This window comes from Tachysurus fulvidraco, chromosome 14 (assembly GCF_022655615.1).
Source record: "Tachysurus fulvidraco isolate hzauxx_2018 chromosome 14, HZAU_PFXX_2.0, whole genome shotgun sequence".
Taxonomy (NCBI): domain Eukaryota; kingdom Metazoa; phylum Chordata; class Actinopteri; order Siluriformes; family Bagridae; genus Tachysurus; species Tachysurus fulvidraco.
The window spans coordinates 21,643,820-21,659,808 of record NC_062531.1 but is presented as its reverse complement, the minus strand read 5'-3'; the positions used below and the strand labels follow the sequence as shown (position 1 = coordinate 21,659,808).

Genomic DNA, 15,989 nt, shown 5'->3' with positions numbered 1-15,989 from the left:
TATACACTTATGCTATACAGCTGCAATTCAGATCTGCTATAGGTTTGAGTTTTGATGGGTAACATGAGAAAAAATGGTTTAATGTATAGGTTTGCTAAAAATTTCTAAGTGAATGTTGCATTAAACAAAACCGATTATTTCATGTCTGTTGATTATAATAAACAAAGTGCATAATAAAATAGCATTTATGGTTATAAAATTTATATCGTATTTAAACAAATACAATCTTACTGAAAAAAAGCATCTATACAATCAGTTTTTTAGTAATTATTTTATATGTATATATATTTTATACACACCGTATATTTTATATATATAAAATTAGTTAATAGTGGGGATGTGGTAGCTCAGTGGTTAAGGTGTTGCGCTACTCATCGGAAGGTCATGGGTTTGAACCCCAGGTCTACCAAACTGCCAGAGCTGGGCCCCTGAGCAAGGCCCTTAACCCTCAGTTGCTCATTTCTAAGTCAATCTGGATAAGGGTGTCTGCTAAATGCCGTAAATGTAAATATATATAATCAAACTCCGAGACACCAGGTGGCGCTGTTAATCCTGTTCAACTGTTGAGTAAGAAGAAGCATGAAGAGAATGTTTATTTATTTCGGAATGGACGCACTTTGGACTTTTGGCCAACGACTAAACCTGCACACTTCTGCACTGTATAGTACACGAGTATAAAATATATCCAGTGGAACATGTTGTTTTTGTCTACAGTGATTTCCTGCGTTGATTCGAGTCTAAACTTCGCCTATTTTCAGATTTCATTTTTAGGGAGTTTTTTTTTTTGGATTCACTTCCTTCCTGTCGCTTTGAGTTTACTTCTGGTGTGTATGCTTAAAAATGTAGTGTATTATGTAACCAGGCTTATTATTGTTAATAATAATCATATTATTGTTATTATTGTTGTTGTTATTATTATTGTTATTGTTATTATTGTTATTATAGTTGTTATTATTGTTATTATTATTGTTATTATTAACACTATTATTATTGTTAATAATAAAAATAATCATAAGCATAATAATAATAATATTAATAATAATAATCAGTATGAATGGGACACTGACCCATCATTAGACACCATACACACTCACTCACATGTGCATTCCCACCTCATGGCAGTAGTAATAGTAATTATATTAGTAATAATTTAGCACCTAATTGACATTCTGTACAGACAGAAACCAAAACTCAGGTCCGAAGCAGTGTGTCATCATGCTGCCTTTGTGATTACAGATAACACCAAAATACTAACATACTTTTTGTAACTGCTAGGTTTTGTATGGAGCTGATTTATAAATATGAATATGATCATCGTTTTGGCACAGAATGGAGCAGCCACTGATGCCTCGGGAATCTGGCCAGTATGTGGCAGAGAAGAGCCGGGACGTCTTTGTGGACGAGGAGGGTGTTAAGAAGGTGGCAGAGATGCTCTACATGCTGAGAAATGGCGAGGAATTCTTGCCCAGTAACTGGAAGTTGATGAACAATCTTGCTCCCTCTCCGGACACGGATGAAGCCATTAACTGGGTGTTTGTGACAGACACTATGAACTTCTCCTTCTGGCCTGATAGAGAGGACCAGCAGTGTGAAGTGAACCATAGAGGAACCACATATCGTGGCTACATGTCTTTGTGTGCAGCTGTTACCAGGGCAATGGACGAGGGTAAATAATGCTGTGGGAAGCACTAAATGGGCACAGAGTGAATTTGTGAGATATGGAACGTTAACTTTGACCAGTTTCTTTCCTTATCTCCTTCCCTCTTAGGTGTGCCTATAACTGACCCTGCCTACTTCTCCCAGATGAGTGAGGCTGACCTGGCACGTGTTCTTCGCTCAGATAATGACACACCCATGCCCATGCTGAAGGAGCGTCACCAGGCCCTTAACGAGGCCGGCCATGTGCTCATGCAGCATGGTGGGTCTTTCCGGAGCTTCATAAGCCACGGGGGGTATGATGCGGAGAAAATGGTGCGGTATATTGTGGATAACATACCATCCTACAGGGACGAGGCCATCTTTCAGGTATACAGACATAGTAAGACACTTTATGCTTTCTCACTATGACAAGCTCCATTTTTGGGTATTATTATTTTAAAGAGTGGAAGAAATAACTGATGAAATGCATTACTTCATTTCTATTTCTATAATTGCTGTGATATGAAGAATTAGACACTTTGAGGCATACTGTTAAAGAAAAATAATCAACTTTGGGGTGGTAACAGTAATGTCACTACATCGAACCACCCTGCTGTTGATTATATTTTTTTTATGGTTACTTATGTAATTAGATGGTCATCAAATGAATGTGATGTTGATAAACTAGGGCAAGAAGATTTCCTTCTATAAGAGGGCTCAGATCCTTGTGGCAGATTACTGGGGGATCATGGAGGCCAGAGGTGAGGGGGACATACGCAACCTGGACTACCTGACCATGTTTGCTGACTACAGAGTGCCACAGGCCCTCGTCTACCTGGGGGCACTACGCTACTCAGATGCTCTCATGGAAGCACTGAAAAAGGGTAAGGGTGCGGTGTGTTATGTTTGTATGCTCACCATTCTTGTGCCCTGTGACTCTAATTGCCACAAGTCTGTGACAGTGTTATGGCACCTATGACTTAAAGGACAAAATAACCCTTAACATATTAATCTTTAGAATAAACAAGTCATATTCACTGTACTCTAAATAACGTCAGAGTTTACTGTTTTTGGTTTCAACGATTTGGGTGTATTTTGTTTACCCACAATGTCATTCGACTAGTTTCCAAAGCTTGAACTTAGCTAAAGCCACCATCAACACTATCATACATCTCTCATTACTGTCACATTAAATGCCACTGGTATGGCTGAATTTAAGTCTGCTTTCAAGATGTTTGTTTACATTTCATAGCATTTAGCAGACATTGTTATCAAGAGGGTTAAGGGCCTTGTTCAGGGGCCCAGCAGTGGCAGCCTGGTGGACGTGGGAATCAAACTCATAACCTTCTAAAAGGTAGCCCAGCACCTTAACCTCTAGGCTACCACATCCCCAAATCGTTTGTTGACTTGGAATGGTCTTTAACTTGGTAGCGTTTGTAAATGGATAACAATTTCACAACAATTGACAAGAAACAATTCTTGTTGAGCAACATTTGTGTATTCAGAGTAACAAAGACATATAATAAGAATAACAAAGTGTTTTCTGTTTCCAGGGGAGTTGTTGAGTTCAGGTGAGAGTAGAGAAGTGGAAATTCGTGGCTGTTCAATCTGGTGCGTGGAGAAAATCACGAATCATCTGTGGAAACTTGTACAGGAGAGAGATGGGAAGAGATGTGACATAAACTCAGCTCTCATCGACTTTTATCTGTGGCATTATGCTAAACACCACCATGAAGAAATGGCTCACATTCCCATTCACCACACACGTTGTGTATATTATTGAAATACATTCCATTTTTTTTATTATTATTTTTTTTTTAAATATCTGATTACTGAATACCTGTAAGCGTTTGCTTGTATTTAATTGAATAAAACTGAGGTAGATGAAAGGATCCAGTGTCTTGTGTGTATATTTTGCGCAACGCTTTGCCGTATTTGTCCACCTCGGCTTCCGTAGAAACAGCAGATACAGTCGCACACAGTTTGCAGTAACCTACTGTAACTGCACAGGACTTCCGGAGGTGAAAGTTTATTTGTGTTGTTTATGTCATATTCTAGTTGACGCAAGGAGTGTTTGAGAAACATTTGCTATAAACTACGACGGTAATGTTGACGCTACAATTTATGCTCAGTTGTGGAAAGTAGAGACGCGGTGAGCTAGTTTAGCTGGCTAGTTTTGCTAGCTAGCTAGCTAGTTAGCAAACAACGCTAAACAGCATTGTCGTTACTAGCAGCTCAAATGTCTAGTAATTAAAAGCAAGGTTTTTTTTTTTTTAAATTAAATACGAAACACACTCAAATACACATTTATGTATTCATGACAAGGTTGTGAAATATTAAACCGGACGTGAGTGTTTTATAGCTGCTTTGTTTGTGAGGTGAATGTTAGCATTATGTTTAGACCCAGTTAAATTCGTCCTGTTCTACTGTATATGTCGTGTCATGATTGTGCAGCCTTGTAGCCATGACAACATCCTTCATTGTTTATATTAAAGGTGTAATTTTTAAGGCCAATCGGATAGGTGTCATTTTTCTGACCGGTTTATTTCAGACGCACCACAGCAGACATTTTTATTCCGACTCCCACATCATGGCATCTACGTTGATCTCGGTCCCGACTACAGCGTCGCGCTTCGCCCTGCTGCAGGTGGACTCCGATTCAGACACCGACTCCGACACCGGGAAAACCAAATCCTCTCGAGAAACCGGCAAATCCTCTCGAGCAGGAGGGAAATCCGTAGGTGCCAAGAACAACCAGAACACTGACAAAAAGAAAGACAAGAAGAAACGTAAGAAGGAGCAGCAGCAAAGTGAAACCAATGAGGTGACTAAAAAGACAAGTCCACTCTGGAAACCTATTAAATCCTATCGCACACGTTGTTGTGATGTGTTCAGGGATTTTGCTGTTAGATATTTTCGTTATTCCTGAGAGAGATTAGAGTTTGTCCCATGCTGATGTCACAGGGAGTCATTGTTATTGCTGGTGCACTTGTATTGGAGTTTAATAGGAGAACCTGGATGAAACAGGATGCCTGCAGCTTTATGGTCGTGTTGTAGCATGTTTCCTATGCCAGTTTGAATAACATTTTGTATGAAAACTAGAGCAAAATAACAGCTTTCTCTGATGGTCTTAACTTCCCTGGTCCACATTGTTTTTAAAACAATCAAAAAAAAAAAAAAAAAACACCACTTGGTTTGTTGTTTATTCAGGTGACCTCACAGATCATATTAGTGCTGCTGTTTAGTTTTAGCTAATCATTTGTTAAATATATTTTCAAACTTCTGTCTTGACCTGAAATGAACAAAAAAAAATCAGTTGTAATGCCAGTGATTGCAGCTTTGCAGCAATATTTTGTGATGTAATATGTACACAACCCTTGTTGTGCAAGCCACACTGTTCTTTTTGGGTTTTTTTTCCAGAGCCACAGATGATCCTGTCATCAATTAACTATAGTTGCAAAGTACTATTTGAGGGCTTTAAATTATTTTAAAATCTTTTTGCTTTAGAGGCTGAATTATATGCTGGTGATAGTGTGTCGCCTTTGCTGACCGACTTTTTTTTTTTTTTTTTTTGCAGCTCAGGAACCTCGCCTTTAAGAAGCTGCCTCAAAAATCCTCTGCACCACCACCTACACTGACACTACAGGGTTTAGCCAGCGAGCTGCTTAATTCCACGGATCGCACGTCTGCTCCCCAGGAAAGCTGGCATGAGTGGAAACAGAGAGATGAGCGGGTAAATGGCTGATGATCTGAATCTGAAACTCACATCAGACTCTGAAGTGCTTGTCTAGCTCAGAGGATGATGTGTTTCTTTCAACACATATTATGTTTACATATGTTTGCAGCTGACCAGCGAGTTGTACGAGGCAGACCTGGAAAAGGCGTTAATGTTGAGTAAACTAGAGTTTGAGCAACAGAAAAAGGTAAACATGCTTTTGAGACATGCACATGTATTTTTTTAAATTTGTTTCTTCTTACATACTTGGACTCTCAGTGCCGGTCCCAAGCCCAGGTAAAATGGGACGGTTGCACCAGGAAGGAAATCTGGTGTAAAACCTGTGCCAAAATTAAATATGTGGAACAGATGATTTGCTGTGATGATCCCTAACAGGGAGCAGAAGGACAACACACAGTAATGTAACACACAGTAATGTAACACACAGTAATGTAACACACAGTAACACTGGGCCTTAGCAAGGTCCTATAAGACTTTCCTAAGATTGATAAGACTATTTGTCATTTCAATGGTTTAACACTCACTCACTTGGTCACTCACTCACTGTTATTTACTTGGTCACTTATGTGCACACTCATCAGTCATTCACTTCATTGAACACATTCACCTATTTATTAACCCAAACTTAACCCTCACTTATTAGTGACCTACTTATTAACCCAAATTTTGGCTTAATAGAAAGCTTTGGGCTTGTTTATATTTCTCAGTTTGTTTGTTTTCAGCTGTTAACTGGGGGAAAAACACTTGTAGAAATTGGCTCTTGTTTATTTTGCTATAGGAAAAACTTCAGCTGCGAGGGTTTCATCATATAGCTGCTTTTTATTTCTTTTTTTTTTTTTTTTTTTTTTTTTTTTTTTTTTTTTTTTTTTTTTACTGATCTCTTAATACAGAACAATATTTCAAGCTTTGGTTACCTGATCTCACTTTGTTCAGGACGCTGTAAGCACTGAGACCGCATCACCCAAAGCCAAAGGAGGAGGGAAGAAGGAGAAGAAAAAGAACCAGCAGGGGAAAGACAAACGTGTCACAGTGTCTTTGAAAGACTTTCAGCAAGACGGAAACATTGGTGAGAGCGAGTATTTTGTGTGTGTGTGTGTGTGTGTGTGTGTGTGTGTGTGTGTGTACACACAACACAGAGGGACATGAGAGAGAAGTGCTAACTGAGCAATTTCTATTTCAGATCCGCCGAGTAAGAGGCCAGAGAGAGAGGTGAGTTTCTGTGTAGTTAGATACATGGATTGGGGTTCATACAGAGAAAAGATCAGGCTTGTATTTTAGCTGAGGTGTAATGCCCCCTTATTTAAGTGTTTGTTTTATAGTATGAATGAAGCTGATGTTACTGTACTCGTGTATAATACTGAAGTAGTGATTTGTGTGCAGTTCTATTAAGATGCATCTCTCTCTCTCTCTCTCTCTCTGTGTGTGTGTGTGTGTGTGTGTGTGTGTGTGTGTGTGTGGTGTTGTATGTCATTTTGTCAGGAGCCAAAGCCTGGAAACACAGCAGTGCATGAAAAGAGATTCTTTAACCAACTAGAGGACGACGTTAACAAAATAGTACAGCGAGACAAGCGTCGAGAGCAGTACAGCTGCAGCGCAGGTCAAGAGGTTAATACCTCCTCTGAACAAGAACAGGTGAGAGACAGGGCGTGATGTTGTTCATGAAACTTCAAAGCACTTGAAATCCAACTCACAATTCAGGCATGAGTGCTTTTAGAAGTGCTGAGCAGAGATGCGTCTGCTCTTACTGTACTCACTTACTATGTGAGTCATACATTTAAGCCTCACACACACACACACACACACTCACTCTGTAGTTTTTTTTGTTTTGTTTTTAAATCATTTTACAGTGATATGTGAAGAAAAACCAGTTTGTTGAAAGGGAAAGGGCTCAGTAAAAGAAATACTTTCCAACTCACTTTGCATTAAGTTTTATCCTTTGACATATAAATTCCCAAAGCCTTGGTCTTGTGAGTTAATAAAAATCATTAAGAATGTTGTTGTGTCTTTGGTCTGTAAAGAATAATGAATTTTGCATTACTGCTTTCACACAGTCTGCTGTCATAGATGTATCTCGCTCTCTCTTGCTCTCGCTCTCTCTGCGCGCCTGCTTGGTTTTGGCCTGATTCTTAGTATATCAACATTGTGTCATTCCCACTTTTCAGGATGTAAGAACTGAACAGTTAAAGTTTGAGCTGGAAAAGAAAGACCAGGAAATAGTAAAATTGAAGAAGACCATTTCTCAATGGGAGGTAAGCTGATTCACAATAAGCCTTGACTCAAGCAAGTTAGAATGTGGGGCAAATAAAACACACACAAACTGGATACCAGAAGGCTGTAAATGTTAGTTAAAAGCAAATGGATATCAGATATAATATCTCTGTTTAATTTGTTTTACAGGTCCTTCTCATTTTAGTGAGGTGTAAAGGTGTGTCTTGGATTTCTGTCTAGTTTTTTTTATTTTATTTTATTTTTATTTTTTTTATTTTCAGGATCGATATAAAGAAGTGAAGGCAAGAAATTCCCAGTTACTCAAGATGCTTCAGCAAGGCGAGAGTAAGTACACAGTACGCCTCAACGCACTCAATCATATTACACAGCTCCAGAAGGAGGGGGAGAATTGTAAATTAAATCCCGCAGGCTCCGGCAAACCTTTCTAATGCGTTTACACTACAATAAATGTCTCTTTCAGTGAAAGACAAAGCGGAAATCCTGCAGCAAGTCGAGGAGCTTCTGAACATAAAAGAGGAGCTGACCAAACAGGTATGTGTGAATTTGTGCACAAGTTAAATATGTGGGATGAGCATTTAATGAACGTTAGCTGAAGCTTGTCATTTCCGCCGCTCAGGTGACATTACTGCATACGTCATTAGAGCAGGAGCGGTCGAAGATGAAGGGATTGCAGTCCGAACAACCGAAACATCAAGTAAGTGCCATGTTGATCTGTGCCAAATCAATCCACCTCTGCGGAAGTGCTCTCTCGTTCTGCACGTCCAAACTCCTTATTTTCCGCAGACAGCAACAAGAACAACTGCTTGATCAGAAGGATTTGCTAGGATTTCATTTCGTTCATTCGTCTCATCGGCTTTTTAGAACCTGCCGCTATTAGCTGCAATAATAACCAGATGTATGTAATGTAATAGAAAATTGTGCTCTTAGAAACAATCTATTTATAAGCTGAAAATTAGAAATAAATACATGTACCATTGCATTTGCATTCAGATCGGATTTTTTTTTGGTTATAAGAGACTCACACCCACTGTAATATCTGTTGTTGGATGATTTATGATTGAGCTTTCTTGTATGTAAAGACTTTGGGTGAAGGTTACTGGCAGAATATTTTCAGACCAAAAAAACACAGATATCTAATGACTCGAGTATTTATTTTCTGTTTGAATTACATGTACAGCATGTTTGAGTAAGGTTTTATGGCACGACATCTACCCAACACCTGGTTGGCTCTAACAGGTGGTTATGAGATTGTACCTGTACTTTCCTGTACTAGTGAAAATTATGCAGCTTGTGACTAATATAAACAGCACGTGGGCTAAAGTTCAGGCACACGGACGGATACGGTTTATTTCTGTACTTTTAAGTAAACACATCCGATACATGAGCTAACACTTCTCTTCCTCCTTCTCTTCCTCAGACCAACCGGAAGGGCAAGAAGGGACCAGATGGAGATTTATGAAGATCAGACACGGACATTATGAACAGTTTAGTTGCTCCCACGTCTCCAACACTGACCCGCATCACACTCGCTCATCGAATCTCATCTCCCTGAATCTTATCTCTCACACACACATATTTCTTCCTGTCCATCATGACTGTAGTCTTATTTGCTTCATAATGATTATGTGGGTAAAAATTGGCCTTTTGCTGCTAGGGTTAGAAATCATCTCTGTATTTTTTTCTTCTTTTTCTTCTGAAAGGAGGATTCAGTATTTGCTCGGTATTTTGAGTGATATGCCTTGGCTGGTGGATCTGATGTGATTTAACTACAGTTGTTTCCCAGAAGCATTAGAAACTGCTGACATTCACCTTATGCTATTATAAATGCTGTCACTATGCAGGATTTATATTGTTGTTAATAAAACCAGACCCAGGTTCCATCCTGAGCCACAAACAGGACTAAATCAGTATAAATGAGCAACTTCTACTAACACAATTTAATGTCTCGTGTCATTTTGTTTGGATTGGTCTGGCAGTTGCTGCTGAAAAAAGTGCCAGTGCATTTCATCCACAAAAGAAAAGCATCTACTTCACTAAGAGTGAGTACAATGGTGGACTTTTTGAGTTCTTTTTAATAAAGACGCCAGTCGACTTTTTCAAAGAATAATCAGTTTATCGTTTTATGTGTAGATTTATTCATGAGCTGGGGCGATTGAGTTCTTGTCTTTTCTCAGACCTGTTCATCAAAGCCAAATGTCTTAACATAAGGATGCACACAATGTTATTGAGCTGTATTGGAAACATGGATAAAAAACATTTTATCATTTTTCAACATGGGGAAAGAGTTTTGAAAAGGAAAAAGAGGCAATGGTTCTTACTGTCATACCAAATAAGTGAGTTAATGGTCAAAAAGATGTTTTTACAATAATATTACTGTATGACTAGTTGTGGTTACTACACCCACATCTAGAGCTCTCTCTCTCTCTCTCTCTCTCTCTCTCTCTCTCTCTCTCTCACTATGTTTCTCTCTCTCTCTCTCTCTCTCTCTCTCTCTCTCTCTCTCTCTCTCTCTCTGTGTCTCAACAACTTTTTCTCTTACTCTCTGTCTCTCTCTCTCTCTCTCTCTCTATATATATATATATATATATATATATATATATATATATATATATATAATATACATAAGAATATACATTTTTTTAAACAAAGTCAACGGAGTCTGAATACAGATGTTTATAATCCAGTTGATTTTAACTGCAGTTTGATTTAATCAGATTCTTGACCTTTCTAGTAAATTGTTCCAGTTTTGTAACCTTTCATCGTCTCTGCAAAACATTCTACATGATCCCACATCTATAACAACTAGTTATATCTATAATATAGCATGTTTTATTATTATTATTATTATTATTATTATTATTATTATTATTATTATTATTATTATTATTATTATGTTGGATTTAGCGGTGCTGGTGATGCTGAGCCGGTGCGCGCGCTCAATTAAATATTAGTTAACACGTCACACCGATACAATTTTGTCCTTTTACAACTTATACATATAAAAAGCACTGAATTGAAAAACGAGGACATCGATTTCGCTACATTAAAAGCTCGTTTTTGTTTTATTTACCCTCGTTTTATGTGCGCTTTATTCTGGACTCGGGACCCTTACGTCAACAGAAAGAGTTGCCAGATTGCTGAAATATAAACCCTTTGCTCAACTACCTCGCTCTAAACCTCTTGCACTATAATGACGACCTTAAACACAGGAAAACGGAAAATAAAAATTATGTGAAATACTATAAGGAAATCGGAACTTGTTTATGACTAGTCAGCTGTTTTCATATGCTGGAAAAAGGATTATAAACGAAGCAATTTGGCAACCCAGATAGATAGGGGTGCGAGAGACAGATGAGGGAGGATTTGCAGATTTGCTCAAAGCATCATGAGCAGTGTTGGAGCATCACAGCACGCACATCGCTCCTGAACGCGAATGTACTGTGATCGTTACCGAGCGCGAAGCTTTAGCACGCGCTGTCTGTGCGCATGAGAGGCGACGAGGCCCCGGTTTCCGGTATGTAGGATCCAGAGCCATGAAAATGCTGCGCCTCCGGAGCCCGAGCGTGTCTTCGCTCAGCCGGGAGATCCACTGCACCGTGCGCCTGCTGGACGACTCGGAGATCTCCTGCAGCATCCAGGTACGCGCGAGTCAAGGAGACGCCATGGTCATGTGTCTTCTGGTTCTTCTGGTGTGGGCTGAAAAATGTTGGATGTTTTTATAGCACGTGTTATTAGATGACTGTGTTATTGATTAAACTGTATCTGCTTCACACATCAGCTTGTTTACTGTTTGAGGTGCTGATGATTCGTCAGTTTTTGTCATTCTATGTTTCATGTTATGTTTCCTCCCAGTCATGTCACCAATTGTTGTATTTTGCATCTCAGCCGCACAAAATGACTGCATTTCATCGATATTGTGTGTAATTGTTTAATTGACATTCTGTTTATGTGTTAGAGATGTGGAGCTTTCTTTTCCTGAATGTTAAACTCACAGATTACACACATTAGGTCCAAGACACACAAAAAAAGGTCTTTCCAAAATGAATCAACATATTAATATCAAAACATAAACCCCTAATTCTTCAAATGACCAGAAACAATACACCAAGCAGTGTTTTAATTAGTGTTGCATGCTTACAAAGTCACCAAATGACGTCAGAGGCTAAATTGTATATTCGATGATATGTCAAGATTATTTGCATATCGAAAATGTATTATATTAAGATGTTGTGAGGACAGTTAGAAGTACCTGAATATATCATTTGTTATAGAATGAAGAAATCTTAGGATATGGCATCACAAACTTATTTTAAATGAGAATTCAGAGATATAGTGAAAGGAAACCGGTATAGATGGAATGAAACTTGTTTTTATTATTCTTGAATACTGTCATGATTGAATGTCTGTGATTGGTAGTGAAGGTCATTGATTGGTAATTAGAAACAGTGGCACTCAATGATTGGTTGTTGGAATCAATGTTCTTCAGAAATTGGATGGTGGAAACAATGGGGTTCAGCAATTAGTTATTGGGAAAAAGTGGTGGTGTGTGATTGGTTGTTGAGAAAAAGTGGTGGTGAGTGATTGGTTGTTGAGAAAAAGTGGTGGTGAGTGATTGGTTATAGGGAACAATAATGATCAGTGATTGGTTATTGGGAAAATGTGGTGGTGAATGATTGGTTGTTGAGAAAAAGTGGTGGTGAGTGATTGGTTATAGGGAACAATAATGATCAGTGATTGGTTAGTGGGAAAATGTGGTTGTGAATGATTGAAGAGTGGTGATCAACAATCAGTCATGGGAAACATGAGAAGACAAGTTAGGCTTTACAGTTAGGCTTAATACACTCACTTATGATGAGTCGACTAAACCTGGTCTCTCAACTTGTATAATCAACAGCAATTATGCGACAGCTGTTAACGTCTGCTGAAAAGGTTGCCAGTTGCAAAAGTGGTTTAAAAAGTCATTTACAGGTTTATGGCATGGGTGTCTTGAACATTGGTAAACCTTTTTAACACTGAAAACCTCTTCCTTTGCTACATTTAATCCCATCCAATATTGATAAAATGATATGTGAAAATAACAGTCGTTCACTTCAGCATCTGCCATGTTTGCTAATCAGTAACATGAGCAGTGGACGAGCGGACAGAGACAAGGGAGTGGCAACGTTCTCATGAAACCACTGGGATTGTGTTACTTTTTTTGTGGTCAGCTCTTCATTTTTTAAAAAAAATCCCTTTTTCCATGACCATAACAGTGCTTTTTCTTTCCAACTCTTGCACTTTTGTGCAGTTTGCTATTAAAAGTGAAACCTTTTTGTTTCAGACTAATGAATTTTTCAGACCACCAGAAAGCCATAATGGTTTCTTGTCCTGTGATGGATTTCTGCTGAATATTTTATGATTATCCTTGCTCTGTTCTCCCCATCAGCTGCCTTTTCCCACGATCTGATCTAATAGTCTCTGTCCTACCCTCGGTACCTGTAATACACTGTCCGAAGCTGGACAACGTGGATATAATCCTGCTGATTAAAGGGAGGCATTGTGTGTTAGTCCTCTTCTCAGGGAAGGGAATCCGGCAGAAAAGGTGTTGAATTTCGGTAAGGATCTTTAAATATGCAGTATGTGCGCATGTTTGTGGCTGTTTTCTTCTACTGCAAAGCTCATCTACATGGGACATGACTGTTATGGGAAATCTGTGGCCTCGAAATTCACTTTTGAAACAGTATAATAGACCATTTGATTCATTTGGTATTAGTAGAAACCTGAGATAAACTCAACACTTTGTTAAGTGATATCTGTGCATGCAGGTCGCTTGCTTTTGTGCTGCTTTTGTGCCTTTTTAGGACTATTTTGCTGAGCCTGTAAAATAGCAGACACTGTCAATATTCACTTCTTTTGGACAGATTGAACATATAGTCTTTGTGGCAGGAAACCCAATAGAGTATACCAGGCTTTATGTGTCCTGGGGAGGTGCATACAGTTTGTATTGTAACTATAGTTGAGGACAAACGTTTCCATACACTTGGACTAAAGACATTTTCAAGACTTGAAACAAGACACTCAAGTGTGGAGTGTATGCTAACTTCTTCCTGACAGAACCGGTGTAACTCAGTCAGGTTTTTTTTTTTGGGCCTTCTAGCTCAGACATGCATTCCTGGGTTTCAGGTCAGGGCTTTGTGCTGCCCATGCCAATAAAGGGCTTTGTGCTGCCCGTGCCAGTAGCTGTTAGCTCAACGCTACCACCACCGTGCTTCACATTTCTTCATCATGCTCTGGGGGTGATGTTCTTAATGTTAACTTCTTGGTTGCTTCTGTGACTCGGTTGTCATCAGATATGTTGATCCTTAAAGACTAGAACACCAAACATTCAACAATTTGTGAATGATTTCATTATCTTGTCAGTTTTTTTTGGTGTACGGTTTTCTCTGTTGTAGTTGTGTCATATTCGTTCCATCCTTTTCATACAATATTTAGATTGGATTTACACTCAGATGCTTTTTTTTTTTTTTTTTCAAGATCAATGCCCTTAACTTGTTTTGATAACTCATCGTTCTTCAGTATGTTCCAGCAACATACTTGGAGGCCTTCCAATATCATTTCTATTTATTTATTTACAGAGATCACATGACACTTTATTCACACTCAGATGGAGTCATTTTCAACTAATTACTTGACATCTGATTTGCTCCTGGAACGAATTAGGGCTTTCACAGCAACAGGGCCGAATACTTCTACCAGGTGCTATAATAAAAGGATCGTTCTGTCAGTTTTCTTTTGATCACTCTACGAAGGAGAGCCAATGTTTAGCTATGAGAAACACTCCTGTCTCAGTGGGCCACACACTCTTCCTAGTTCATCATTAACTGGAACTTCTCCCAGGTTCTGTCTGAGTCAGCAAGCGTGCAGCAGGCATCAGGGGAAGTGACAAATGAACATGGTCAACATGGGAACCGGAACATCTGACCGTGATGTACGTTTGTTCACACAGCTTACGTAAGAGGGTTCATGGAACAATGAATTGCACAAGATAACCAAAGTAGGTCTCAGACAAAAAAACAAACGAGATGGTGTGCACGCTTTGAATCCTTCGTATAAATCTAAGAATTGTTTAGGCCAGTGTTTTTCCAACAGTCTCCTACTATTTGTATGTACTATAATATAATGATTCCCATTTCCTCTTGTCAGACTGGAAGGGTACAATCGGCTAATGATACCCCTGTAATGCTAGTCAGTTACAATGAAAATAAAATAAAATACAAAAGCATTTTCTCTCAAAGTAAATTTTCACTTCTGATGCGTCTGTCACTGCTTTACTGCCTTGTCACTGTCATGAATGATATTTAATTGGTGGACTGGTGGTGAGCATGAACCAGTCTATCATGGTGCAGGAGGTAGAATAGTTTTGAATACATGAGGGGGAAAATGAACCTATTTAAGTGTTTGAGTTGTTGTAAGTTTTTCTGTATGAACAGATGAAGAATGACTGAAGAATATAGAGACAAGGCTCTACGGTACAGTCAGAGAAGTTCGCTGGAAATTTATACAGAGTTGTTCGTGCAAACTATTCACTCAAGATCTTATACTGTTTTTTTCTGATTAGTAATAGTAGTGGTTAACACAAATTATCTTTGGTTTGCATACCAGTTTTGTTGGCAGATTACTAAAGCAAAATAGTTGTTAGCTACGTATACACTTCAGAGGCACCAGTGATTTCTTCCTTCTGAACTTTCTTTGTCTTTGTATTCTCTCTAGAGACATATTTAATAAAAGGATGTATATAACAGGGTGGGAAAAAAAAAAGCTTTCATACCAAAGAGTAGAGAAACCATATGTGACAAACAATGAGAAATCAATCGAGCCAAAGGTTTGGATTTTTCTCTTTTCAATATCCTACCAAATTTAACTTAATGTGTGTGTGGCTTAGTGGTTAGCACGTTCGCCTCACACCTCCAGCGTTGGGGGTTCGATTCCCGCCTCCGCCTTGTGTGTGTGGAGTTTGCATGTTCTCCCTGTGCCTCGGGGGTTTCCTCCGGGTACTCTGGTTTCCTCCCCCGGTCCAAAGACATGCATGGTAGGTTGATTAGCATCTCTGTAAAAATTGTCGGTAATGTGTGAGTGTGTGAGTGAATGAGAGTGTGTGTGCCCTGCGATGGGTTGGCACTCCGTCCAGGGTGTATCCTGCCTTGATGCCCAAAGACGCCTGAGATAGGCACAGGCTCCCCGTGACCCGAGAAGTTCGCATAAGCGGTAGAAAATGAATGAAATGACAATAAATGTATTGCAGAGAAAACTGAATTAAATATACTGTTATAACTGTGAAGGTTTGCAAGGCATTTTATTTTATTTTATTTTTATAGCTAGCACAACACTGAGGTAACTTCTTATTCAA

At 38.9% G+C, this 15,989-nt stretch overlaps 3 protein-coding genes across 8 annotated transcripts in view; all 3 read left to right on the top strand.

The window, feature by feature from the left end:
- The first annotated feature begins 565 nt into the window (after positions 1-565).
- c14h9orf64 (chromosome 14 C9orf64 homolog) lies at positions 566-3,530 on the top strand. Of its 2 annotated transcripts, none has more exons than XM_027167341.2 (5): positions 566-824; positions 1,329-1,666; positions 1,769-2,025; positions 2,327-2,522; positions 3,192-3,530. In XM_027167341.2, the coding sequence occupies exons 2-5, from the start codon at positions 1,330-1,332 to the stop codon at positions 3,419-3,421; spliced, it is 1,020 nt and encodes a 339-aa protein (XP_027023142.2). In that variant the 5' UTR covers positions 566-824; position 1,329; the 3' UTR covers positions 3,422-3,530. The 2 variants fall into 2 exon arrangements, with proteins under 2 accessions (XP_027023142.2, XP_027023143.2); XM_027167342.2 differs by having other exon boundaries at positions 1,276-1,666.
- Positions 3,505-9,707, top strand: gkap1 (G kinase anchoring protein 1). 2 transcript variants are annotated; one of them, XM_027167339.2, is made up of 12 exons: positions 3,505-3,659; positions 4,190-4,462; positions 5,216-5,371; positions 5,484-5,561; positions 6,308-6,440; positions 6,555-6,583; positions 6,854-7,006; positions 7,537-7,623; positions 7,864-7,927; positions 8,064-8,134; positions 8,220-8,297; positions 9,021-9,707. In XM_027167339.2, the coding sequence occupies exons 1-12, from the start codon at positions 3,522-3,524 to the stop codon at positions 9,060-9,062; spliced, it is 1,302 nt and encodes a 433-aa protein (XP_027023140.2). In that variant the 5' UTR covers positions 3,505-3,521; the 3' UTR covers positions 9,063-9,707. The 2 variants fall into 2 exon arrangements, with proteins under 2 accessions (XP_027023140.2, XP_027023141.1); XM_027167340.2 differs by having other exon boundaries at positions 3,608-3,741.
- A 1,061-nt stretch (positions 9,708-10,768) lies between these two features.
- frmd3 (FERM domain containing 3) overlaps positions 10,769-15,989 on the top strand; it is a 44,120-nt gene continuing 38,899 nt past the window's right edge. For 2 of the 4 annotated variants that reach the window (XM_027167254.2, XM_027167250.2), the window contains exon 1: positions 10,770-11,241. In XM_027167254.2, the coding sequence (XP_027023055.2) occupies positions 11,137-11,241 (105 nt within the window). In that variant the 5' untranslated portion in view covers positions 10,770-11,136. Of the gene's footprint in view, positions 11,242-15,989 lie in introns of all 4 variants that reach the window. The other 2 variants (XM_027167251.2, XM_027167253.2) reach the window with 2 other exon arrangements.